The sequence below is a fragment of the Aquarana catesbeiana genome, linkage group LG08, assembly GCF_042186555.1.
Source record: "Aquarana catesbeiana isolate 2022-GZ linkage group LG08, ASM4218655v1, whole genome shotgun sequence".
In the NCBI taxonomy this organism is placed as follows: Eukaryota; Metazoa; Chordata; class Amphibia; order Anura; family Ranidae; genus Aquarana; species Aquarana catesbeiana.
The window spans coordinates 291,609,449-291,637,389 of NC_133331.1; the positions used below are offsets into that span (position 1 = coordinate 291,609,449).

Consider the following 27,941-nt stretch of genomic DNA (forward strand, 5'->3'; position numbering starts at 1 on the left):
GGACCACCTGAAGTGGTGGCACACTCTTCTGTCATTTTGAAGAACATCATGGCAGCCAAGGTATCAAACTAAAAACCTTTGCACACCAAGATGAGGATGTGTGGGAGGGAAGGCAGTTGTGTGAAGAGTGGACCAAGGGATAGTGTCATTGTTACACACAACTGTTTCTTGCGCAAGATGACGTGAGGTTAAGCACTTCCCAGCCTGCCCCTGAAGAGCTTAGAGAATCTTGGTTCCTGTCCCCCAGCTACATGGTCACAGTGCTGAGCTTTCATTGTGGTCAAACTGTACAGCTTTGACTTAAGTTGGATAATGCCCTTGATATACAGTAGGTGTAGGCTGTTTACGTACCTCCCAAAGCCTGGCTGAAAAACTTGCAGAGATGACATAATCCCACCCTGCCTTGTTGCTAGAACATTGCGGAAGGCACTCCCAGTTACTGTTCACCTCCACCATCACAGCTCTCAAATGATGAGCTCAAAGCTACTGCATCAAGGAAGAGAAAGTGAGCGGGTTTGAGTCAGAGGAACGCTCTTGCGATGGTGGAGGTGTACAGCAACAGCTTGGAGTATCTTTAGCAATGTCCTAGCAGCAAGGCAGGACAGGAAGATAAAATCTCTGGGCGTTTTTCAGTCTGGCTTCAGGAGGTACCTAAATGGCCTGCACCTATAGCAAAGAAATTATCCAACTTTGGACAAAAGTCTTGTCATGTAGTCTGATCTCCCCTTCTCTTCAGCCACAAGCTTTATCTAGCTCCTCTCTCACCATGGTGTCTTCCTTTGAAGCTTCTGATGAAGATCAGACTACAAAGCTAGAGGGACTCAGCCAGCAGTAGAGCTTCACGATTAATCGCGATTTTTTTCCCTGTTGCGATCTTGACAAAGGGTTTCCCGATCTTTGGTATGCAGAGAATTTTCTCTCTGCTTTCAGCCTCAGAAGTCAAAGTCTGGGCAGTCTGCCAAGTTATAGAAACATTCTATCAGTGGAATGTTAAGTCTAAACATTGTATCAATTTGTCTTTTACATCAAAGGAATAGACTTCGGTATGTAAATTAGGAACGTTTAACCACTTAAACACTAAACCTTTTTCTGACAGTTGTTGTTTTCAAGTTAATTTTTTTTTTTTTTTGCTAGAAATTGCTAGACATTACTTAGAACCCCCAAACATTATATATATATATTTTTTTAGTAGAGACCCTAGAGAATAAAATGGTGTTTGTTGCAATATTTTATGTCACACTGTATTTGCACAAGGGTTTTTCAAATGCAATTTTTTTGAAAAAAATTACTTTAATGAATTAAAAAAAAAAAAAAAAACTAACCAGTAAAGTTAGCCCCAGTTTTTTTTTGTATAATGTGAAAAATCATGATTCTCATTTTGGCCATAATCGTGCAGCTCTAACCAGCAGTGACACCCCCTCCTCCTCTCTCCTAGAGGGCCCAACCAGCAGTGACACCCCCTCCTCCTCTCTCCTAGAGGGCTCAACCAGCAGTGACACCCCCTCCTCCTCTCTCCTAGAGGGCCCAACCAGCAGTGACACCCCTCCTTCTCTCTCCTAGAGGGACCCAACCGGCAGTGACACCCCCTCCTTCTCTCTCCTAGAGGGACCCAACCAGCAGTGACACCCCCTCCTCCTCTCTCCTAGAGGGACTCAACCGGCAGTGACACTCCCTCCTCTCTCCTAGAGGGACCCAACCGGCAGTGACACCCCCTCCTTCTCTCTCCTAGAGGGACCCAACCAGCAGTGACACCTCCTCCTTCTCTCTCCTAGAGGGACCCAACCAGCAGTGACACCCCCTCCTTCAGGGACCCAACCAGCAGTGACACCCCTCCTTCTCTCTCCTAGAGGGACCCAACCAGCAGTGACACCTCCTTGTTCTCTCTCCTAGAGGGACCCAACCAGCAGTGACACCCCCTCCTCCTCTCTCCTAGAGGGACCCAACCAGCAGTGACACCCCCTCCTTCTCTCTCCTAGAGGGACCCAACCAGCAGTGACACCTCCTCCTTCTCTCTCCTAGAGGGATCCAACCAGCAGTGACACACCCTCCTTCAGGGACCCAACCAGCAGTGACACCCCCTCCTTCTCTCTCCTAGAGGGACCCAACCAGCAGTGACACCCCTTCCTTCTCTCTCCTAGAGGGACCCAACCGGCAGTGACACCCCTTCCTTCTCTCTCCTAGAGGGACCCAACCAGCAGTGATACCTCCTCCTTCTCTCTCCTAGAGGGACCCAACCAGCAGTGACACCCCTCCTTCTCTCTCCTAGAGGGACCCAACCAGCAGTGACACCTCCTTGTTCTCTCTCCTAGAGGGACCCAACCAACAGTTACACCCCCTCCTTCTCTCTCCTAGAGGGACCCAACCAGCAGTGACACCCCCTCCTTCTCTCTCCTAGAGGGACTCAACCAGCAGCGACACCCCCTCCATCTCTCTCCTAGCAGAGTAAGTCGGGCAGAACTTTAGTATGGTGATGGATAGACATCTCCCCTTTCAGAAAGAAAGACTCCCTGCTACGGAAGGTAAAGCTTTATTGAAAACGTTTGAGAACAATCGGAAATGTCCATCATTCTGAGGATTTCTCCTCTGTGCAAAGGCTTATAAGATCAATAAATTAACCTAGAAAATACTGCGACTTTAGAAAGCTTCGGGTGCAGCTCCAGGTTCCCTTTCTTAGACGTGGATGACTCACACTGGTGGGTGCAGGCGTGAAGAGAGGCATGAAGAGAGCCTGTCCTGGCTCTATGCAAGCACTTTACGGGGAACAAAGGCATGACGCCACACACCAGCAAAGCCCAAGTGTCAGACCGCTAAAAGTGGCTTCAGTCCAAATCCATCCAGGCCACGCCCTTGTCATGGCTCCATGAGTAAGCCCTGTGGGTGGGACGAAACCCGTTGGTGGCGTGCCCTGGATGGAGCTGCTCTGAAGCCGCTTTCATCGATCTGGCATCCTAATTTTGGCTGAGCATCACTCTCCCTGTCTGTCTGTCCACCTGCATGGTGATTGCTAGATCTGGCTTCTGAGTGGTGTTCAAACCTGTTTCAAGTGGTGTTCAAACCTGTTTTTAAGCCTGCCAAGCCTTCAGCGTCAGGCATGTGATAGTGTTTGCAACACGTGCTTCAAGCTCCCTGTTTTTCGGCCTTGTCCTTCATCTTCGCCCGAGCCCTGCCAGCTAGTTTGGATTGCCTTGTTAATGACCTTGGATCAGATTGTGACTACACTCAGAACTCTGCCTGTCTTTGGACCACGGATTTGACCCTGACTACTCTTTTAACTCTGCCTGCTCTGAACTTGGACCACTCTGCCTGTCTGCCAACTGCAAGTACCTGTTTGCTGTGCTCAGTTCACGCCTGCCCCGGCATGGTGGCCAGACACTAAAGAATTATGTATAAGTCCTGGGGGCAACTGAGTACCAGTAGACCTGCTTGCCTTATGGGAAAGGGGCTGCTATAGGTGAAGAACACAGAAGCCAGCTATAGTGCCTGACCACCAATGCTAGAGGGCACAAGAAAGCTCAGGTTTTATATACCACCACCCCACCCACTTTTAGAGCAGTTTGGCCATACCCGCTCTCCTTAGAGCTCCAAAAGGTGCCCCAGGTGTTCTGCAATCCTAGCAACACCACTGGATGGTCAATAAAGGTGTGCTTCCTCCCAGTGTGAGATCTTTGATGTAATATCATTCATATAGAAGACAATTCCCGCACTCAGGACACTAATACACTTCAGGGGTTGTGTGGGTCCTCTGGTGTCTGTTAAGATAAGACTTCTGTGAGTAACATTTCCCACACTCGGGGCATGCATACGGCCTTTCCCCCGTGTGAGATCTCAGATGTATAACAAGGTCTGATTTCTGTGAATAACATTTCCCGCACACACTGCAGGAATACGGCTTCTCCCCCGTGTGGGATTTTCGATGTCTGACCAGTGCCGATTTCCATGAAAAACGTTTCCCGCACCCAGGGCAGGAAAACAGCTTTTGTCCGCCGTGGCAAACCTGATGTTTACTGAGATAGATTTTCTGTGAAAAACATTTTCCACACTCAGGGCAGGAATGTGACTTCTCCCCCGAGTGCAATCTTTGATGCAAGTTAAGATAATCCTTCTGTGAAAAACATTTCCCGCACTCAGGGCATGAATACGGCTTCTCGCCCGTGTGAGACCTCTGATGTGCATTTAGACGGGACACATGTGTAAAACATTTCCCGCACTCAGAGCAGGAATATAACTTCTCACCCGTGTGAAATCTTTGATGTATGTAAAGCCTGGCCTTAATAGAAAAACGCTTCCCGCACTCAGCACAGGAATACGGCTTCTCCCCTGTGTGAGATCTCTGATGTGTATCAAGTTCCGATTTCTGTGTATAACATTTCCCACAGTCTGGGCAGGAAAACCTCTCAGCAGTGTGCAATTTCTGATGTTTGGAAAAATAAGATTTATGGGAAAAACATTTCCCGCACTCAGGGCAGCTATACGGCTTTTTCCCTGTGTGGGATCTTTGATGCGTCTCAAGTTCTGATTTCTGCGCACAACGTTTTCCACACTCAGGGCAGACATACGGCTTTTCCCCCGTGTGTAACCTCTGATGCTTGTAAAGACTGGACTCATGTGAAAAACATTTTCCGCACTCAGAACAGGAGTGTGGCTTCTCACCCGTGTGTGATCTCAAGTGTTTGGTAAGATAGGACTTGTGTGAAAAAAATTTCCCGCACTCAAGACAAGAATAAGGTTTTTCCCCCGTGTGCGATCTGTAATGTGTGATGAGTTGCGATTTGTGAAGGAAACATTTCCCGCACTCATCACAGGAATACGGCTTCTCACCCGTGTGAGATCTGTAATGCGTGACGAGTTGCGATTTATAAGGAAAGCATTTCCCGCACTCAGAACAGGGATGTGGCTTCACCCCTGTTTGAGATCGCTGATGTTTAGTAAGACTTAATTTGAAGCTAAAACTTTCCCCACATTGCCCCTGAATTCCGGCACCATCCCTCACAGTACGAGGTTTCTCAGAGTCAGAGGGATTCCATGGTCTATCCACACTGTGAAGTCCACCATCCATAGTGGAGATCATTGTCTTTTCTCCTCCACAATCTCCTGTGATGTCCTCATCTTCTATTTTACAACCTGGAGATAAAGTGAGACGATCCTTTGAGGGTTTCTCCATGGCGTGTCCTGGAAAAATATAAAAACATCATCAATAGATATGAGAGGGTTAGTTCACTTCCATCAAGATTCCATCTGGATCAGGTAGATATGAGGGAGCAGATGTTCTTCTCAAACAGATGGGACCCTTTCCCATAATATATTATGACTTACCTGTGCTGATCTCTGTAGGAGTGTCCTCCTCTAAGAATGTCCTCCTCGTTCCAGCCTCCTCTGTATATTGCTGATCATCCCTCACATACGTCTCTTCTACTTCACCCTCAACTTTCATGTTCATCAGATCTTCACCCTAAACCAACAGAATGGCAGAAAATAAAATCTGTAACATAGAAGTATTTATGATGTGAGATCACATAGAAAATATCATCTTGTAGAGTCCACACATCATCTCCACATGTCAGAGTGTTCAATCACTTTATGTTCCCGACCCTCAACTCCACCTACCTGATGATGGTGAGGGATGATGAGATCCTTGTGTCCTTCAGAAAACTCATTTATTGTCCTACACTGTTCATCCTCCTTTTTAAATTCTTCTTTAACATCAATATTATAATTCCTGAGGTTTCCACTCTGAATATATAATAAAACATTTGTTATAGCAAACAAACTTGTGCATAAACCACCTCTACCAGTGACTGGTACTCATCTACCTGATGATGGTGGGGGATGGTGTGATCTTCCTGTGTGGAATCCCGGGAATACAGAGGACGGGGACATCTCTCTGGTGGGTTCCCATTACTGGATCCATCTGTAGGAAACACACACACTGACTGAATACATTGTTTCTATGTGTTTATCAGATGATGGGGGATCTAGGTGGAGCCTCCGTACTGCTCTCTCCTTTACAATAAAGTCTCCTCTTACCCGGTGATGTGAGGGGCGGCTGATTGTCCATCATGACGTCCTTGTAGGGATCCTTGTGTCCTTCTATGTACTCCCACTCCTCCATGGAGAAATAGACAGTGACATCCTGACACCTTATAGGAACCTGACACACACAATGATACAGTCACCATCCAGACACATCCCTTGTCTGTTACTGGATAATGTCCCAGAATTCCCAGAATCCTCCTCACCTCTCCTGTCAGCAGCTCCATTATCTTCTTGGTGACTTCTAGAATCTTCTCCATGTTGTGTCTCTCAGGTTTTAGGGAGTCACATGGAGGCACTGTGATGGTCATATGATCACCTGACTTCACAAGAGGAAATCCCTGTATTGGAGAACCAATAGGAATATCATGTTAGAATCCCAGAATCCTCCTCACCTCTCCGGTCAGGTCTGTGTTTTATTAATAGAGATAAGAGTGATGTCATGTGATCTCCCAGAATCCTCCTCACCTCTCCGGTCAGGTCTGTGTTTTATTAATAGAGATAAGAGTGATGTCATGTGACCTCCCAGAATCCTCCTCACCTCTCCGGTCAGGTCTGTGTTTTATTAATAGAGATAAGAGTGATGTCATGTGACCTCCCAGATTCCTCCTCACCTCTCCGGTCAGCAGGTAGATGATCTCCAGGGTGAGGTTTAGTATCTTCTCAGTCATGTGACTCTGGTCCTCTTCCATCCTCATTGATGTGGTCATGTGATCTATGCGGGTTTCTCTGTAGACAGAGGAGAATTATCTGAACTTTATTGATAGTACAATATTAGGATGTGTAATTTACCATGGTTATTAGAGTACTGGTCAATTGCTCGTTTACAAAAAAGCCATCAATTCGGGATTCAATCTCAGAAAACAAGAAAACTTTTTTTTCCAAGCCCTTGTAATCGTTAATCTGGAAGCTAGAAGGACAAAGTGAGTTAGCTTAAACAGTGCTTTATTAATGCCCGGGCACTTAAAATGTAAAAGTGCCAGCCAAAGGTGTGTAGAAGAGTGAATACTCTGGTCCATAAGTGACCCAGCATCGGACAGGTCCACCATACATGGAGGATGTCACCTGTGGACTGGCCTCCTCTAAAACAAAGAAGAGAACATATGAGTGAGTCTGGAAGGTACCCCCTGGTTAGCACCTTATAGGCTGACTCAAGGGTTGTGACATTATTGGTACAAGTGGCAATAGTAGGCCTTGCAAATCTTTTTCTGATTTTTCTGGCACATACTGTAGGTCCTCTTCCCATTTTGCTACATACTGTAGGTATGTGTGGAAGGACAGAGTAATCGGTTAAGTTGCGAGTAGACTATTGAGATGAGTTTTGGTACGAGAGGAGTTTATAGACAAGTATGCTTGAAAACAGCTAAGGTAGTAGATAGGCCTTTAACTCGGAGAGACACTGGCCCAGTGTCTAAGTTGTGTGTACCAGAAAATCTATGAGGAAAGGGCCTTAAATCAGATTTGAAGAGTCGCCCGAGAAAGGACTTCCAGTTTAAGGAAAAAGGGGGGAAAAAATAAATAAATGGCGTTTTTCTCAGTTGGGTGAGAGAGGTTGGAGTCTTTGCTGAGATTCCCAAGCCAATCTGGTTCTGGTGACCCTAGTTTCCTACTAAGCACCTGCTGAAGACACCCTGGATTCTCCAACAGGACCCTCTGGACTTACTAAGGTACTGGGTACAGATGTAGAGTTGGCATCTGGGCGACCTGAGGATGAACAGAAGGAGGGGGAAGGTGGGCATTGAAATATGGGGTTCTCCAAGAGGAGAGGAAACCCCCTTTATTAGATGATCTCAGGCCCCCTCCTATAGTGAAGGATAGGGTTGTCCACCTCCTACCCCTTACTGGATGATCTCAGACCCCCTCTTATAGTGAAGGATAGGGTTGTCCACCTCCTACCCCTTACTGGATGATCTCAGACCCCCTCCTATAGTGAAGGATAGGGTTGTCCACCTCCTACCCATTACTGGATGATCTCAGACCCCCTCCTATAGTGAAGGATAGGGTTGTCCACCTCCTACCCCTTACTGGATGATCTCAGACCCCCTCTTATAGTGAAGGATAGGGTTGTCCACCTCCTACCCCTTACTGGATGATCTCAGACCCCCTCCTATAGTGAAGGATAGGGTTGTCCACCTCCTACCCCTTAATGGATGATCTCAGACCCCCTTCCTATAGTGATGGATATGGTTATCCACCTCCTACCCATTACTGGATGATCTCAGACCCCCTCTTATACTGAGAGGTGGGGGTTATCTACCTCCTTCCTCCATTGTTGACTACTGAACAGTAGGGATGAGCTCCGGCGTGTTCGCATGGCGCACGTGCCGAGCCCGCCAGGAAGTCGGCACGGCGCAGCGCTAATCACAAGCAGTGAGACATTTCCCGATGTGCGGCTGCAGAGATCGGGAAATGTCTCCCTGCCTGTGATTAGCGCTGCGCCGTGCCGACTTCTTGGCGGGCTCGGCACGTGCGCCATGCGAACACGCCGGAGCTCATCCTTACTGAACAGGGTGAAAGGCTGAGCAAGGCATTATGGGCGAGCATCAAGTTTATCAACCTCAAATTCCACCAAATTTCAAATGCTGGAAGTTGAAGTCAAATCCTAGTACAACCCGACTCCGAATCCCATCATTACAAAAGAGGACGGACAAGACCGGGGGGGGGGTTACTTAGAGTTGCCACCTCATCCCTTTAAACCCGAACACATATGAATTACACGGGTTCTGAGGCTAATTAAATGCAGATAAGGCACCAAGTGAGTTTAATTACCACCTTAATCAGCCACAGAACCCGTGTAATTCATATGTGTTCGGGTTTAAAGGGATGAGGTGGCAACCCTAGGGTTACTGGGTGTAAATAGAAAATAAGATCTTATTACCTCCTCTGCTGCCAGTTTCAGCAATGTCTCCCCTCTACTTCTTCCCAACTCACCTCTCACCCAGAACTTCCTGTCAGCACCTGACATCACTTCCTGTCTTCCATAGAGACTTCCTGTCTGGGTAGAAGTGAGAACGCCACCTTGTGGAGCTCAGAGGAACTGCAGCCCCAAGAAACGGCTCATAGTGTGCTGTGTGTGATTATAACAACATCTGATGCATACATCCAATGACACCGTCACAACCTGTGTGCAGATATGAAATGGATGTCAATAGATAGCAGGAGATCCGCTGAAAGAATGACATAGATACTAATAGGCTGCAAGAGATCTGCTGGGAAAATATTTGAAAGGAAATAGATGCTAATAGCCGGCAGGAGATCTGCTTGAAAAATTTAGTATATGCAGTATGTTGGGTGTAGCGCCCGTCCTTTGCGGGTAGGTATAGGGGGGCATGTCTGTGAGGGTATGAACTCTAAAGTGATGCGACCATATAACATGTCCAAACATTTCCTGGAGGGGTTCAGGGTGATGTGTCCTCTTTTTTTTTTCCCCTGGTGTATAAAGTACATCCCGAGGAGAGAGGAGGAGATCTGACCAGAGGTGACCCCAGAGGGAGATGTGGTGGATATCCTATTAGCATCTATTTCATTTTTCAGCAGATCTCCTACATTCTATTAGCATCTATTTCATTTTCAGCAGATCTCCTGCATCCTATTAGCATTGATTTTTTTAAGCAGATCTCCTGCATCCTATTAGCATCTATTCCTTTTTTTTTATAGCAGATCTCCTGCATACTATTGGAATCTATTTTTTTAGCAGATCTCCTGCAGACTATTAGCATCTATTTCCTTTTGTCTGGTATATAAAGTGTACATCCGGTGGGGGAGGGGGAGGAGATGTGAGCGGAGGTTACCCCAGAGGGGGAGGTGTGCGGGATGTTCAGGTTTTACTCCAGAGTCCCTCTGGGCTCCAATCACCACTGAGACCTGAGATTGTATCTTCTAATAGTCTACAGGAGATCTGCCGAAAGAGGAAATAGATGATAATAGTCTGCAAGAGGTCTGTTAAAAAAATAAATAAATAAAGAAAGAAAGAAAAAAAAAAAAAGAAAGAAAGAAATAGATGCTAATAGGATGCAGGAGATCTGCTGAAAAGGGAAATGCAAAAAGTCCAGAATGCAGATCTCCTGCATACTATTAGCATCTATTCCTTTTTTTTTTTTTTTTTTTTTAGCAGATCTCCTGCAACCTATTTGTATCAATGGCCTCCTTTTCAGCAGATCTCCTGCAGGCTATTAGCATCTATTTTCTTTCCCTGCAGCCTATTGACATGTATTTCTTGTCTGGAGGTGGGTGAGCATTGACTTGGAAAAACCTTTATCTACCTTTTGATGAGTTGCTTTGCAATCTCTGTGATGCCCCCATTCATCCATAGAAGGCTCAGGAAGTGGTAGAATGGATGACGTGGGTCGCTCCCCTCACTGTCCTCATCAGATGTACCCAGCAGCAAGCAATCCACCTCTACTGCAACAGAGCAGTCAGGCAGAACAGGATGGGGCCCCGGGCCCCGGGCTCCGGGCCCCAGTACAGATGGGATGGGGAATCACCCCCTCCTCTTTCGATATATATGGATGTAAAGAACCCCATCAGAGAAGGAAGGGTGGAAATCGCTCCCGATCTCCAGGATGTGGTGATGGAGGATTACGACTCTATAACGCATATGTCAAACACAAGGCCCGTGGGCCGAATCCAGCCCACCAGGTCTTGGCATGTGGCCCTTGCGCCCAGTTTTGCACCTGGAAGTGGCAGAACTCCATTTCGCCATCTCCGACTCTTACCCTCCGCTCCCCTCAGCCCCCGTGTAAGTGCGCTAACATTTAGTGGCGGCTCATAGGTGGAGTCGACCAGTGGAGCTGCGCTGTTGTTGGGCGGAGATCGGTGTTCATTGGCGGGTGGTTGAGGTCTGAGTGCAGATTGACTGCGATCGGTCAGATGTTAGAGAATGGGCGGAGCCCATTGGAGGAATCTTGAGTGGTACCGATTTGTGATTGGTGAGCTGCAGCATGTTATAGGCATCTGCTTGGTGGAGAGCTCTACCTCATGTTCTCCCCGCCCGGGGGCCAAATGGTGTCTGTGAAAGACCTGAGGAGGTAAAATAGAGAGAGAGTGCCTTCCTCAATGTGGGCCCTGAAAGGGGAGATCACAGGGGCTCCACTACAGAGGAGACACCACAGGAGTTCCACTACTGAGGAGACACCACAGGAACTCCACTACAGAAGACATCACAGGAGTTCCACTAGAGAGAAGACATCACAGGAGCTCCACTGTAGAAGAGACATCACAGGAGCCCCACCACAGAGAAGACCCCACAGGAGCTCCACTACTGAGGAGACACCACAGGAGCCCCAATACAGAAGACGTCACAGGAGTTCCACTACAGAGGAGACACAACAGGAGCACCAATACAGAAGACATCCACCGAGTTCCACTACAGAGCAGACACCACAGGAGCTCCACTACAGAGGAGACACCACAGGAGCTCCACTACTGAGGAGACACAACAGGAGCCCCAATACAGAAGACATCACAGGGGCTCCACTACAGAGGAGACACCACAGGAGCTGCACTCCTAAGGAGACACAACAGGAGCCCCACTACAGAGGAGACACCACAGGGGCCCCACTACAGAGGAGACACCACAGGGGCCCCACCACAGAGAATACACCACAGGAGCTCCACTACAGGGGAGACACCACAGAAGCTTCACTACTGAGGAGACACCACAGGGGCTCCACTACAGAGGAGACACCACAGGAGCTCCACTACTGAGGAGACACAACAGGAGCCCCAATACAGAAGACATCACAGGGGCTCCACTACAGAGGAGACACCACAGGAGCTGCACTCCTAAGGAGACACAACAGGAGCCCCACTACAGAGGAGACACCACAGGGGCCCCACTACAGAGGAGACACCACAGGGGCCCCACCACAGAGAATACACCACAGGAGCTCCACTACAGGGGAGACACCACAGGAGATTCACTACTGAGGAGACACCACAGGAGCCCCAATACAGAGGACATCACAGAAGCTCCACTACAGAGGAGACACCACAGGGGCCCCACTACAGAGGAGACACCACAGGGGCCCCACCAAAGAGAAGAAACCACAGGAGCCCCACTACAGAAAAGACACCACAGTGGCCCCACTACACAGCAGACACCACAGGAGCTCCACTACAGAGGAGAAACCACAATGGCCCCACTACAGAGGAGAAACCACAGAGGCTCCACTACAGAGGAGACACCACAGGAGCTCCACTACAGAGGAGACACCACAGGAGCTCCACTGCAGAGGAGACACCACAGGAGCTCCACTACTGAGGAGAAACCACAGGAGCTCCACTACAGAGGAGACACCACAGGGGCTCCATTACAGAGGAGACACCACAGGAGCTCCACTACTGAGGAGACACAACAGGAGCCCCAATACAGAAGACATCACAGGGGCTCCACTACAGAGGAGACACCACAGGAGCTGCACTCCTAAGGAGACACAACAGGAGCCCCACTACAGAGGAGACACCACAGGGGCCCCACTACAGAGGAGACACCACAGGGGCCCCACCACAGAGAATACACCACAGGAGCTCCACTACAGGGGAGACACCACAGGAGATTCACTACTGAGGAGACACCACAGGAGCCCCAATACAGAGGACATCACAGAAGCTCCACTACAGAGGAGACACCACAGGGGCCCCACTACAGAGGAGACACCACAGGGGCCCCACCAAAGAGAAGAAACCACAGGAGCCCCACTACAGAAAAGACACCACAGTGGCCCCACTACACAGCAGACACCACAGGAGCTCCACTACAGAGGAGAAACCACAATGGCCCCACTACAGAGGAGAAACCACAGAGGCTCCACTACAGAGGAGACACCACAGGAGCTCCACTACAGAGGAGACACCACAGGAGCTCCACTGCAGAGGAGACACCACAGGAGCTCCACTACTGAGGAGAAACCACAGGAGCTCCACTACAGAGGAGACACCACAGGGGCTCCATTACAGAGGAGACACCACAGGGGCTCCATTACAGTGTAAATGGAGCCTAAAGAACATGTTGAGAAAAGAGATAAACCCATGGTAAGTGACCTCACGCCTAAGGCTTAATTCACACTAGTGCGACTTGTCATGTGACTTTTGTTAAACCACGTTAGTGAGTCTCCAAACAAGACATTCAGATGATGAGATTGTGAGTCCAGATCTTAAGATAAGATAAGTAGGTGCTTTTTATTGTCTACACTGCAGTTGAGAGACACAACACACACCGATATTCAGCACTACCAGGCCGAACAAAGAAGGAAGTGTCTCTCACTTAAAAACATCAAGTTTAACAATATATACATATGAATATGCATAAGCACTAGGCGTGTTATAGGTGTGTTATAGGTTATTATAGTTTAGTCCAATCAGCATTCATATCTTCTTAGTAGCAAAGGGAACAGTTAAATGGGTGGTTACATCATGTGACTGGCAAAAAAATAGAATTCAGCAGTATCTGGTCAGTTCAGACTGGTTTTGGTTACGAATGCCTATTTTGAGCAGCTTTCTGGGTTCTTATCAGTAGTTTGTGTCATTACATATCCATATCCATCACATATCCAACAGTTTCTAATTCCCAGGAGTGGAAACAAGCCATCTAAGAAGGAAAAAACAAATCAAGCATAATATAAATTCTTTCTCTCTCTCTCTCTCTCTCTCTCTCTCTCTCTCTCTATAAAACGCAACATTATCAGACCCCTATAATTCTACTTACTTTAGTTACAAGAGTGGACAAAATATATATATACATATGTTTTTATATATATATATATATATATATATATATATATATATATATATATATACTGTATATATATATATATATATAAATAATTATTAATTCAAATATAATATACTAATTACCAATAATCATATTAAGTGCCAGAGAGTGTAAAGTCGCATCAGAGTCACACGTCGAAGTCACTTTCGATGTCGCGCAATTTTGGAGTCGCTCTAGTGTGAACCGAGCCTAAAAATCACATCACCAACCATGAGAAATTCCTCTCTTGATAAAGCCAGAATAGACAAGAACGTCTATTCAAACAGAAATTACATATAAAACCTCCCATTGGTATACAGATGTGAGTACAGAACTCAACATAAAGAGTATAACAATGTTAATAAGAAGAGGGAGAGAAAAAGGTAAAGGAAAGAGGATAAAAAAAAGGGCTAGGGCTAGGGCTAGAAAGAAAGGTAGAAAGGGTCCACTTTGCTTCTGCCATCCCCACAAGTCCACCATTATCCAGAAGGGAAATATAAGTATAGAATTCAAGGGGTTCCAGACCTTTTCAAAAATCAATTGTTTGTCTTGTAGGACCTAACCATTTTTCCTGGTGCCTCCATGGCAGCATACCAATGGTACCAACTATTGGTATGCTGCCATGGGTAGGCACCAGGAAAGGAAAATTACGGAAAGGTGAGTATTCAATTTTCCATTTTCCTGGTGCCTCCATGGCAGCATACCAATGGTTGGTTGCTCCGCCCTCGACCATTGATATGCTGCCATAGGTAGGCACCAGAAAAGGAAAATTATGGAAAGGTTAATTTTCGCTTCTTCAACTGGTACATTTAACACACAGCACAAGGCCGTGTTCACATTATAAGACGTTTCTCAGGGCTGCAGTTCCTCTGAGCTCCACAAGATGGTGATCTCACTTCTACCCAGACAGGAAGTCTCTATGGAAGACAGGAAGTGATGTCAGGTACAGACAAAAAGTGATGTCAGAGACAGACAAGAAGTTCTGGGTGAGAGGTGAGTTGGGAGGAAGTAGAGAGGAGACATTGGTGGAAGTGGCAGCAAAGGAGGTAATAAGATTTTATTTTCTATTTACACCCAGTAACCCCCCCCCCCATTATGTCCGTCCTCTTCCTCCATAGTCACTGTGATGTCTTTTATCTCCAGCAGATGATGATACAACTGCATATAGTTTGTTAAGCTCTCTTTTAGGGGAGTATGAAAAATTTACTTTGGTGTTCACCCATAATGTCCTAGTCAGCCTCTGTCTCTGGTCAGGAACCTCACAGCAGCCAGTAAAGGGGATGGGCTGTGGATAACCCCACCCCTAACTATAAGAGGGGGTCTGAGATCAGCCAATAGGGAAAAGGTGGATAACAACCAATACAGTCCAGATAATTCTCTATTATCATCTACAGAGGTACTCGCATAGATCACATGACTCCATCAATGAGGATGGAGGAGGACCGGAGTCACATGACTGAGAAGATACTAAAACTCACCCTGGAGATCATCTACCTGCTGACCGGAGAGGTGAGGAGGATTCTGGGAGGTCACATGACATCACTCTTATCTCTATTAATAAAACACAGACCTGACCGGAGAGGTGAGGAGGATTCTGGGAGGTCACATGACATCACTCTTATCTCTATTAATAAAACACAGACCTGACCGGAGAGGTGAGGAGGATTCTGGGATTCTAACATGATATTCCTATTGGTTCTCCAATACAGAGATTTCCTCTTGTGAAGTCAGGTGATCATATGACCATCACAGTGCCTCCATGTGACTCCCTAAAACCTGAGAGACACAACATGGAGAAGATTCTAGAAGTCACCAAGAAGATGATGGAGCTGCTGACAGGAGAGGTGAGGAGGATTCTGGGAATTCTGGGACATTATCCAGTAACAGACAAGGGATGTGTCTGGATGGTTACTGTATCATTGTGTGTGTCAGGTTCCTATAAGGTGTCAGGATGTCACTGTCTATTTCTCCATGGAGGAGTGGGAGTATTTAGAAGGACACAAGGATCTCTACAAGGACGTCATGATGGACAATCAGCCGCCCCTCACATCACCGGGTAAGAGGAGACTTTATTGTAAAGTAGAGAGCAGTACGGAGGCTCCACCTAGATCCCCCATCATCTGATAAACACATAGAAACAATGTATTCAGTCAGTGTGTGTGTTTCCTACAGATGGATCCAGTAATGGGAACCCACCAGAGAGATGTCCCCGTCCTCTGTATTCCCGGGATTCCACACAGGAAGGTCACACCATCCCTCACCATCATCAGGTAGATGAGGAACCATCACTGATAGTTATTTTTATACACATGCATGTATGTTAAAATAATTTCTTTTATATATTTAGAGTGGAAACTCCGAGGATTGTATTGTTAAAGAAGAGTGTAAAGAGGAGGATGATGAGCATGCTGTGATGGAAGAACGTTCTGAAGGACACAGGGATTTCTACAAAGATGTTATGATGAAACCACCTACTAACAGAAACCCACCAGAGAGATGTCCCCGTCCTCTGTATTCCTGGGATTCCACACAGGAAGGTCACACCATCTCTCACCATCATCAGGTAGGTGGAGTTGAGAGTCGGGAACATAAAGTGATTGAACACTCTGACATGTGGAGATGATGTGTGGACTCTACAAGATGATATTTTCTATGTGATCTCACATCATAAATACTTCTATGTTACAGATGTTATTTTCTCCCATTCTGTTGGTTTAGGGTGAAGATCTGATTATCATAAAAGTTGAGGGTGAAGTAGAAGAGACGTATGTGAGGGATGATCAGCAATATACGGAGGAGGCTGGAATGACGAGGACATTCATAGAGGAGGACACTCCTACAGAGATCAGCACAGGTGACCCATAATATATTCTTCTCTTATCTCTGCTCTGTTGCTGCACACTGATTGGTCCAGAGTAGGGCAGGAGCTGAGTGATATCAGCCAATAATAGGTTGATAATGGTCACCTCCCTGAACTGATACCCGTCTTGGGGTTCAGCTGGCAGTATTAGGTTGTGTGTCACTTCTAGTTACAGTAGCACAGATATGATAACACAGATTGAGCCTTTCTTGGTATAATGTATGCCCGGGATTGTGGATCCTCTGTGCAGTCTACAAGTTGGTGGGGATGTGACCCCCCCCCAAGAAGGGCCAAGGAACAAAGTCTACAGAGCCACCTGGTGCTTACCAGTGTGCCCCACAAGGGATGATGGACCATGCTGCAGGACAGCTCCTAGGTTGTAGTCCTTGGACACATCTGTGCAGATACAAAAGGTAATAACTGGGAGGATTCGATTTGCTGCTGATCTGTTAGACCCCATACACACTATTAGATTTTCTGCAGATTTTTGTTTTCAGATTTACCAAACCATGTAGTGCAAGGGCCTGCCTGATTGAATACAAATTGAAATTCTTAAGGTTTGACCTTACATTTATATGGTTTTGGTAAATCTGAAGACAAGAATCTTCAGAAAATCTAATAGTGTGTATGGGGTCTAACAAATCAGATTGGCTGCTGATCTACAAGAAACAGATCAGATTTGCTAATAAAATGCTGCGCTATCCAAATGTAGTCATGTAGTCATCATATTCAATACTAACACTGTTATCTCCAACAAAGTAATATTATAAAATGTTGCAATCCTATGCGATTAAATATTATACATATATTGCAATCCTATTCAATTTAAAAATTGCAATCCTATGGGATAATTCCAGTGACATTCTGTGTACCTATACACGACTCTATACAAAGTGCATCAATCTTAACCAATATAAAATAGAATAAATCGTGTTTAAAGTGCTCTTTTGGAAAAAACGATCATGCATTAATGTGCCGTAAAAGGAACGCAACAAAAAGTCTATTCCGATTTAATCCATTCTTCTGATTCTCATTACAGATGATAAAATTGTACAAATGTATTTATTGTCAGCATTCAGGTCCTTGGCTGTTTGCTTGCACATATATCCATATAGAAAACAGAGGAAACTAGATAGTGTGTGAACAATCCGCTGTCTCACACACCTTCCCGTCCCCTCCCCAACGCGTGTCAATACCGGGAAATGGCGTATCTTCCTCAGGGGGAATTCCCCCTGAGGAAGATGCGTCATTTCCCGGTATCGAGTAACCTCTTCACTGTCGACATGAGACTAGCATGCAACTAAAAACTGATGAAAATTCATCCAATAATCTGATCGTGTGTACAAGGCTTAACAGATCAGATTTGCTGCTGAGCTACAAGTAACAGACCAGATTTGCTGCTGATCTACAAGTAACAGATCGGATTTGCTGCTTATCTGCTGATCTACAAGTAAAGGCCCGTATACACGATCAGAAAATCGGAAGTTAAATTTCGTCAGATATACGATTTTACGATTTTCTGATCGTTAATATGGTGTTTTTGACAGCCGATTACGAATTTTCGGCGGACGAAAACTGGATGTGCAGGCTCCAAAATTTTAGTCTGATGTGACCACTGAAAGGAATTCTGGTTCTGGACGACCATCCTTGGTTAATTCAGGCAGACCACCTAGATCCTCGGATCCGTGAGAGACCACACGAGACACGGGAAACAAGCTGGAGTGTGTTCATAAGATCTCTGAATTGTATTGAATACAACAGTAGTATTTTTATATCAGTAAAAATACATGTCTAAGGGTTTTTACATACTTACACTCAGTACTCTCTTATCAAGAGTTAGGACGCTTGACTAGATAACAAGAAATAGCTAATGACTTTTGCTGACACAAATTCGGCCTAACCACAATATCTCATAGGGTGCGCTTCTATGCAAACTTTTAGGCTGATTATGGTAAAACTCACACACAGGAAAAGTTCATTTCTTCTTTATGTGAATGAAAGAAAATCTAAGATGGAGTCAGTTGTTTATACATTCTATTACAACCACAACTTCCGATTTTCATTTCATTAGTACTGTTTTTGGCCGAATTTTTTTTTTCTTATGGTGAGTAACCTCTTTACTTTCGATATGACACTAGCATGCAACTAAAAACTGACGAAAATTCGTCCAATAATCTGATCGTGTGTACAAGGCTTAACAGATTAGATTTGCTGCTGATCCGTTTCTATTAGGCTGGTCCTTCTCATATCTATCGAATTTATCTTTTTATTTTCTTCCAGGGCGTGCGACTAAGAAACCCTCAAAGGATCGTCTCACTTTATCTCCAGGTTGTAAAATGGAAGATGAGGACATCACAGGAGATTGTGGAGGAGAAAAGACAATGAGGTCCACTATGGATGGTGGACTTCACAGTGTGGATAGACCATGGAATCCCTCTGACTCTGAGCAACCTCCTACTGTGAGGGATGGTGCCGGATTTAGGGCAGAGCAGAAATGTTTCTGTTCTAAATGTGGGGAACGCTTTAGCTCTGAAATAAGTCTTTCTGTACATCAGAGATCTCACACGGGGGAGAAGCCGTATTCCTGTTCTGAGTGCGGGAAATGTTTTTCAGATAAGGCCAGTCTTTTCAGACATCAGAGAGCACACGTGGGTGAAAAGCCGTATTCCTGCCCCGTGTGCGCAAAATGCTACGCATGGAAATCAGACCTTGTATTACATCAAAGATTCCACACGGGGGAGAAGCTGTATTCCTGCTCTGAGTGCGGCAAATGTTTTTCACGGAAGTTCAACCTTACTGAACATCAGAGGTCTCACACGGGCGAGAAGCCGTATTCCTGTCCCGAGTGCGGAAAAAGTTTTTCGAGGAAATCCAATCTTATTGAACATCAGATATGCCACACACAGGAAAAGCTGTTTTCCTGCCCTGATTGCGGGAAATGTTATCCACGGAAATTTGCGCTTCTCAGACATCAAAAATCTCACACAGGAGAGAAGCCTTATTTTTGTACGAAGTGCGGGAAAAGTTTTTTAGAGAAGGTCCATCTTCATGCACATCTGAGGTCCCACAGGAGTGAGAAGCCGTATTCCTGCCCTGAGTGTGGGAAAAGTTATTCACAGAAGTCTCGTCTTTCCAAACATCAGAGAACCCACACAACCCTTGAGGTGTATTAGTGTCCTGAGTGCGGCAAATGTCTTCTATATCGATCATATCAAAGATCTCACACTAGGAAGAAGCCCACCTTAATTTACACCTCAGAAAATACGTGGCTGAGCGCTCCTCTGATCTTTATCATGGAAAAAATACTTTATAAGGAAATCAGAGATCACTAAAGACTTCAAAGTTCTGTCTGACCTCCTCTGCTAGGAGAGAGAAGGAGGGGGTGTCACTGCTGGTTGGGTCCCTCTAGGAGAGAGAAGGAGGGGGTGTCACTCTTGGTTGGGTCCCTCTAGGAGAGAGAAGGAGGGGGTGTTACTGCTGGTTGGGTCCCTCTAGGAGAGAGAAGGAGGGGGTGTCTTTGCTGGTTGGGTCCCTCTAGGAGAGAGAAGGAGGGGGTGTCACTGCTGGTTGGGTCCCTCTAGTAGAGAGAAGGAGGGGGTGTCACTGCTGGTTGGGTCCCTCTAGTAGAGAGAAGGAGGGGGTGTCACTGCTGGTTGGGTCCCTCTAGTAGAGAGAAGGACGGGGTGTCATTGCTGGTTGGGTCCCTCTAGGAGAGAGAAGGAGGGGGTGTCACTGCTGGTTGGGTCCCTCTAGGAGAGAGAAGGAGGAGGTGTCACTGCTGGTTGGGTCCCTCTAGGAGAGAGAAGGAGGGGGTGTCACTGCTGGTTGGGTCCCTCTAGAAGAGAGAAGGAGGGGGTGTCACTGCTGGTTGGGTCCCTCTAGGAGAGAGAAGAAGGGGGTGTCACTGCTGGTTGGGTCCCTCTAGAAGAGAGAAGGAGGGGGTGTCACTGCTGGTTGGGTCCCTCTAGGAGAGAGAAGGAGGGGGTGTCACTGCTGGTTGGGTCCCTCTAGGAGAGAGAAGGAGGGGGTGTCACTGCTGGTTGGGTGCCTCTAGGAGAGAGAAGGAGGGGGTGTCACTGCTGGTTGGGTCCCTCTAGGAGAGAGAAGGAGGGGGTGTCACTGCTGGTTGGGTCCCTATAGGAGAGAGAAGGAGGGGGTGTCACTGCTGGTTGGGTCCCTCTAGGAGAGATAAGGAGGGGGTGTCATAGCTGGTTGTGTCCCTCTAGGAGAGAGAAGGAGGGGGTGTCATAGCTGGTTGGGTCCCTCGGAGAGAGAAGGAGGGAGTGTCACTGCCGGTTGGGTCCCTCTAGGAGAGAGAAGGAGGGGGTGTCACAGCTGGTTGGGTCCCTCTAGGAGAGAGAAGGAGGGGGTGTCATAGCTGGTTGGGTCCCTCTAGGAGAGAGAAGGAGGTGTCACTGCTGGTTGGGTCCCTCTAGGAGAGAGAAGGAGGGAGTGTCACTGCCGGTTGGGTCCCTCTAGGAGAGAGAAGGAGGGGGTGTCACAGCTGGTTGGGTCCCTCTAGGAGAGAGAAGGAGGGGGTGTCATAGCTGCTTGGGTCCCTCTAGGAGAGAGAAGGAGGTGTCACTGCTGGTTGGGTCCCTCTAGGAAAGAGAAGGAGGGGGCGTCACTGCTGGTTGGGTCTATCTAGGAAAGAGAAGGAGGGGATGTCACGGCCGGTTGGGTCCCTCTAGGAGAGAGAAGGAGGGGGTGTCACTGCTGGTTGGGTCCCTCTAGGAGAGAGAAGGAGGGGGTGTCACTGCTGGTTGGGTGCCTCTAGGAGAGAGAAGGAGGGGGTGTCACTGCTGGTTGGGTCCCTCTAGGAGAGAGAAGGAGGGGGTGTCACTGGTGGTTGGGTCCCTCTAGGAGAGAGAAGGAGGGGGTGTCACTGCTGGTTGGGTCCCTCTAGGAGAGAGAAGGAGGGGGTGTCACTGCTGGTTGGGTGCCTCTAGGAGAGAGAAGGAGGGGGTGTCACTGCTGGTTGGGTCCCTATAGGAGAGAGAAGGAGGGGATGTCACTGCTGGTTGGGTCCCTCTAGGAGAGAGAAGGAGGGGGTGTCACTGCTAGTTGGATCCCTCTAGGAGAGAGAAGGAGGGGGTGTCATAGCTGGTTGGGTCCCTCTAGGAGAGAGAAGGAGGGGGTGTCACTGCTGGTTGGGTCCTTCTAGGAGAGAGAAGGAGGGGGTGTCACTGCCGGTTGGGTCCCTCTAGGAGAGAGAAGGAGGGGGTGTCACAGCTGGTTGGGTCCCTCTAGGAGAGAGAAGGAGGGGGTGTCACTGCTGGTTGGGTCCCTCTAGGAAAGAGAAGGAACGGGCGTCACTGCTGGTTGGGTCTATCTAGGAAAGAGAAGGAGGGGGCGTCACTGCTGGTTGGGTCCCTCTAGAAGAGAGGAGGAGGGGGTGTCACTGCTGGTTGGGTCCCTCTAGGAGAGAGAAGGAGGAGGTGTCACTGCTGGTTGTGTCCCTCTAGGAGACAGAAAGAGGGGGTGTCACTGCTCTTGTCTAATGGTGAAAGAGGAACTAGATGCTGCTCACCTCATGATATCTATCAACCCAATTGCCCTCTAGTCCAACCATTTTTTCAACCCATCCAACTGTCCCTGAAATCTCCCCCTTATCCCAATAAACGGCTTTCTGTTCAGCCGTTTAGTTTCCATATAGAAGAAACCACAATGAATGCTCAGCATCGTGACCAGTGATGGACAAATGTGCTTGGGTTTTGTTCATAGCAAGAAGTACACTATATTACCAAAAGTATTGTGACACCTGCCTTTACACGCACATGAACTTTAATGGAAAAAAAACACAATAAGTGTAGCGCTATTGAAATGAAAAACGTCCAATATGACAAAACGTTAAAATAATAGTTCCAAATGTAAATAGTGAAGAAGAGTCATCCGTATATGTATAGATAGGGAGTCTCCAGGAACTAAACACTTCAAGTAGATATATATGGCATTTAAAATGAAGATAAACACACCACCACCGAAAATGAAGAGGCTTACCAGATGGGATGGACCCAAAAGGGCATACACCGAGTTGGGTCGGATAAAGCTTAGGTGGTGAGTGGCTATAGATGGCTCGGAGAGGCGATGGTTATGGATTAACCCACAAGTTGCTGTATCCCTCTAAACGATGCCAGAACCCAGAAGGGCGAAGTAGATGGAACGAACCACACGTTATCATATCCCTCAGGACGATGTTTGGAAGCCAAACGATGGTGTTAACAAATGGAAAAAGGAAGGAATGGCCACATAGTGTGAATCCGTATAAAAGATGTAATTTATTAAAATAAAAAGATATACACTCACATGTAAATCCGTATAAAAAACAGCGCTGTGAGAAAAGTGGCGACAGTGGGGTCCTACCCATTTGTTATCATACTTTGTCTTGGAATGTATTCTTCTTCTTTGTGGATTGTATAAATGAAGAATAAAAAAACCTAAAGCCATTAACTTCGTACCAATTGGCTAGTGTCACACCTGTTTAATAACATAATCTTCTTTTTTTCACAGCATCACATGGCTTTGTTTTAAAAGTTTAAGCAAATGCTACGTTCACCCTCTGGCTCTATTCTACACTCTCTAACCCACATCTTCAATCTCTCCCTCTCTTCTGGCATCTTCCCCAACTCTCTAAAGCATGCACTTGTCAGACCCATACTTAAAAAGCCCTCACTGGACCCAACCAATCTTAACAACCTACCCCCCATCTCCTTGCTCCCCTTCTTATCCAAACTCCTTGAACGTCTGGTCTACAACCAACTGAGTGTCCACCTTGCTGATAATAGCCTTCTTGATCCCCTTCAGTCTGGATTTCGTCCTCAACACTCCACAGAAACTGCTCTCCTAAAACTAAAAAATGATCTACTAATGGCCAAAACCAATCTACACTATTTTATACTCCTACTCCTGGACCTCTCTGCTGCCTTTGATACAGTTGACCACCCCCTCCTCCTCAAAAAACTCCACGCCTTTGGTCTCCGTGACTGTACTCTTCGCTGGTTCTCTTCCTACTTATCCAACCGCACCTTTAGCATTACAACTCTACTTCCTCCTCTTCTCTTCCTTTCTCTGTTGGGGTCCCCCAAGGTTCCGTTCTTGGACCCCTCCTATTTTCAATCTACACCTCCTCCCTGGGTCAGCTGATGGCTTCCAATACCATCTCTACGCTGATGACACCCAAATCTATTTCTCTACCCCTCAGCTCACTCCCTCAGTCTCCTCACGTATCACTAATTTACTATCAGATATATCAGTCTGGATGTCACACCACTTCCTCAAACTCAATCTATCCAAAACCGAACTTATAATTTTTCCTCCCCCCTCATGCCCCTTTCCCTTCCCCTGATCTCTCTGTCAAAATCGATGGCACAACTATAAACCCATCCCTACATGCCAAGGTTTTAGGTGTAGTCCTGGACGCTGAACTCTCCTTTAAGCACCTAATCCAATCACTGTCCAAATCCTGCCGCCTCAACCTCCGCAACATCTCCAAAATACGCCCCTTTCTAACCAATGACACAACAAAGCTCTTAATTCACTCGCTGGTCATCTCTCGCCTCGACTACTGCAATTCCCTTCTCATTGGCTTACCTCTACATAGTCTATCACCTCTTCAATCCATCATGAATGCTGCTGCCAGACTCATCCACCTTACCAATCGCTCTGTGTCTGCTATTCCTCTCTGTCAATCCCTCCACTGACTTCCACTCACCCAACAAATTAAATTCAAAATACTAACAACCACTTACAAAGCCATCCACAATTTCGCCCCCAGCTACATCACTAGCCTAGTCTCTAAATACCAACCTACTCGTTCTTTTAATTTCTCTCAAGACCTCCTGCTCTCTAACTCCCTCGTCACCTCCTCCCATGCTTGCCTACAGGAGCCTCTCCAATCCTATGGAACTCCCTACCCCAATCTGTCCGCTTATCTCCTACTCTATTAGCTTTTAGACAATCCCTGAAAACCCTTGTCTTCAGAGAAGCCTACCCTACCCACACCTAACAACTGTATTTTCATTTTCTCCATCAGATCACCCCCCACAGTTATTACCTTTTGTTTCCACTTGACCCTCCCTTCTCATAATCCTGTACCTATCCACCTGGCTGCTGCTGACCTAACTTCATATCTCTACTTGGTAGGTCCCTTTCACATCCAATATGAAGTTCACGGCTCCAGCTTCCTGGCACCTGTACCCTTAAGGTGCTCTACCAGTCCCTTTCTCCAACTACCAGAGGTGCTTCGATGGGTATTGTGCAAAAGGCCACTCTTATCATCTTGGGCTCCCTAATCAGATACATGGCAATACCACTTTTATAAAAAAAAAGTAACTTTGGCATTAACGGTTTGCAAGCTTGCTTACAATTAGTTTCTGCAGACAGTTAAAAAAGGATATTTGGATCTACAGGTGTATGCACACAAGCAGGGCACATAAGAAAATATACCCTCAAAAACTGCAACACCATGGACTCAAGTAGACCTGCGAATACCTACAAGCCATGCACTATTCTGTGCTTATGCACTTTATGAGTGGCACTCCCTATGCTTTCCTTAACCCAGCTTAGCACATTGTCAATATGGCTTTTTAATTGTAGGCTAAGTTCATTTTCTATGCTTTTTAATTGATAGGGGAAAGATGAGGGATGGACTTATCCTGTTTGGCCAATCACATTTGGAGGTGGTGCCTCACCTGGTGTGAGGAGAGAGATCTTGACTCTTGAGGAGACCACAGGCTATTTGGACCACCTAGTTCTGATCGCTGTGTCAAGGGTTAGGATTTCCAAGGTATCATCCCAATCACGGCGAGTCCAAAACATCACATACCTGCCATAAGCCGGGTCTGTTTAGCCAGTCCCTTGGGTTTTCTGTAAGGCCAGGACATACCATTTTGCATCCTCATGCAGCTCATAGCTCATACTATCAGAAGGAATAATATCTCCCTTTGACTGATATTTTGAATATTATAGTCAATGAAACATATTTCTCGTCATCCAGAGGCGTAACTAGAACCTTCAGGGCCCGCGGTGCAAGAAACTGTAAAGGAAATGTGTAAGTTCTGTATAGAATTGTATTGTATTTTGTATGTATTGCACACGGCACTAATAATGTTTTCATGACATGTTTGCATTCTTTCCAGTCCTGATTAGAATTAGCCTGCCTATGTTACGCCCCTTGTTACCATAAATGTGCAATTGTAATATTAATGTTATACCTACCTAATCATGTGTATAAAAACCTTCAATTGTATCATAATAAAACAGAACAGTTATTTGGAAAGATGCTGAGTGTATCTTTTGTGTCTGTTCCCTACTGCAGTAGTTATTATTAATTTGGAACCGCTAATCAATATGAGGATAGGAGTTGCCTATCTATAAATTCCCATGTCAAAACCATGAAGGGCCTCCCTGGCTCCTGACTGGGGCCCTTCCTACTTATTCTGGGGGGCCTTTACTTTCATTGTGGGATCCTTTATTACGGTCTCATAGCAGGCCACCTTCCTGCCGTCTTGCCCCCCCACGGTGGCAGGATGCCAGAGCCAAGTCGCAAGTGCGACCTGGTAGTTCTGCCACTGGTGTCAGTCATTTTTTTTATTTTTGTTGTTTTATTATTTATTATGTTTTAACCATTTTGTTTTGTTTTACAATTTTATTTTTTCTTCTTTTTTAGGACCCCTGTTGTGGGGGCTTTAGTGAAATATCAGGGGTCTAAAAAGAAACCTGATGTCTCACTTTTGAGACAGAGAAAGGGACTGAGGACAGATTTATCAGTCCCTTTCAGTGCAACCTCAGCTGCACAGAATGAATGACTAGGAATAGCCCTATACAGAGGCTTCCTGTTCATTCATAATCTGAAGCATAGGAAACACAGTTTCTTCCTATGCTACGAATGAGAAAAAAAAAAGAGTCAGTGATCAGTACCGATCACTACTCTATTCATTAAGACAAGAAAGGGGCGGTGAATGACACATTTACCAACCACTCTTCCCGCCCGCCCTTCATCCTGACAGATCTCCTGCAGCGACCCCTGTACATACGACCCTTACCTTGATCTAAGAAATGAGTGATGATTCCCAGACAGTGTGGAGCCTCAGTTTGTGAAAACCTCCCCTTCATTTGCATTCAAGGGTCTTTCCATACATTGAAGTCCACCATTGATAGTCATTGTCTTTTTTCCTCCACAATCTCCTGTGATGTCCTCATTTTCCATTTCACAACCTGGAGATAAAGTGAGACGATCCTTTGAGGGTTTCTCCATGGCGTGTCCTGGAAAAATATAAAACCATCATCAATAGATATGAGAGGGTTAGTTCACTTCCATCAAGATTCCATCTGGATCAGGTAGATATGAGTGAGCAGATGTTCTCTGCGGATGTCCCAATCAGGTGGGACTCTTCCCCTCTTCAGTCAAAGGTCCTTTGGTCCTCCTCCCAGGTCACTTCTACATTTACACAGACTTGTCAGAAGAGGAGGAACCAATGGGGACTGGGAGGTCCATGCTCTTTACACAACCACAAGCCTAGGCACTGGGTCATGTGATCTCTGATAAAAAAAGAGGGTTAAAGTTCAGACTTGAAGACCCTTTAGCAAAAGAACAAGTGACCATAGACCTAGGCTTCTGGTGATATGTTACTCTGTGCAGTAACAGAGCAGAGATAAGAGAAGAATATATTATGGGTCACCTGTGCTGATCTCTGCAGGAGTGTCCTCCTCTATGAATGTCCTCGTCATTCCAGCCTCCTCCATATATTGCTGATCATCCCTCACATATGTCTCTTCTACTTCACCCTCAACTTTCATGTTCATCAGATCTTCAACCTAAACCAACAGAATGGCAGAAAATAACATCTGTAACATAGAAGTACAGTATTTATGATGTGAGATCACATAGAAAATATCATCTTGTAGAGTCCACACATCGTCTCCACATGTCAGAGTGTTCAATCACTTTATGTTCCCGACCCTCAACTCCACCTACCTGATGATGGTGAGGGATGGTGTGATCTTCCTGTGTGGAATTCCGGGAATACAGAGGACGGGGACATCTCTCTGGTGGGTTCCCATTACTGGATCCATCTGTAGAAAACACACACGCTGGCTGAAAACATTGTTTCTATGTATTTATCAGATGATGGAGGATCTAGGTGGACCCTCCGTACTGCAGAAAATTTGAGGAGTGGGGCAAAGAGATGTGCGAAGAAAGCAATCAGGAGGATCAGCCACGGTATACCATATATAGAAATGTAATTAGCTTTATTAATGTATCAATAGTAGGTTAAAAAAACACTAAATGTAAAACAGTGA

The 27,941-nt window shown here is 46.3% G+C and overlaps 3 protein-coding genes across 4 annotated transcripts in view; 1 reads left to right on the forward strand and 2 right to left on the reverse strand.

Annotated features, from left to right (window-relative positions):
* The window catches only part of LOC141104959 (uncharacterized), a 664,134-nt gene that overhangs the window by 72,180 nt on the left and 564,013 nt on the right, over positions 1-27,941 (reverse strand). The gene's annotated exons all lie outside the window — the stretch shown is intronic.
* LOC141104872 (uncharacterized) lies at positions 2,512-27,709 on the reverse strand. 2 transcript variants are annotated; one of them, XM_073594659.1, is made up of 4 exons: positions 27,616-27,709; positions 5,605-5,730; positions 5,314-5,449; positions 2,512-5,169 (listed from the first exon to the last, which is right to left on the reverse strand). In XM_073594659.1, the coding sequence occupies exons 3-4, from the start codon at positions 5,435-5,437 to the stop codon at positions 3,713-3,715; spliced, it is 1,581 nt and encodes a 526-aa protein (XP_073450760.1). In that variant the 5' UTR covers positions 5,438-5,449; positions 5,605-5,730; positions 27,616-27,709; the 3' UTR covers positions 2,512-3,712. The 2 variants fall into 2 exon arrangements, with proteins under 2 accessions (XP_073450760.1, XP_073450759.1); XM_073594658.1 differs by lacking the exon at positions 27,616-27,709 and adding an exon at positions 5,811-5,904.
* Positions 14,771-23,097, forward strand: LOC141105448 (uncharacterized). The gene is made up of 5 exons (XM_073595304.1): positions 14,771-14,826; positions 15,175-15,289; positions 15,490-15,660; positions 16,128-16,278; positions 18,921-23,097. Exons 2-5 carry the CDS (start codon positions 15,194-15,196, stop codon positions 19,811-19,813), a joined length of 1,311 nt encoding a protein of 436 aa, XP_073451405.1. The 5' UTR covers positions 14,771-14,826; positions 15,175-15,193; the 3' UTR covers positions 19,814-23,097.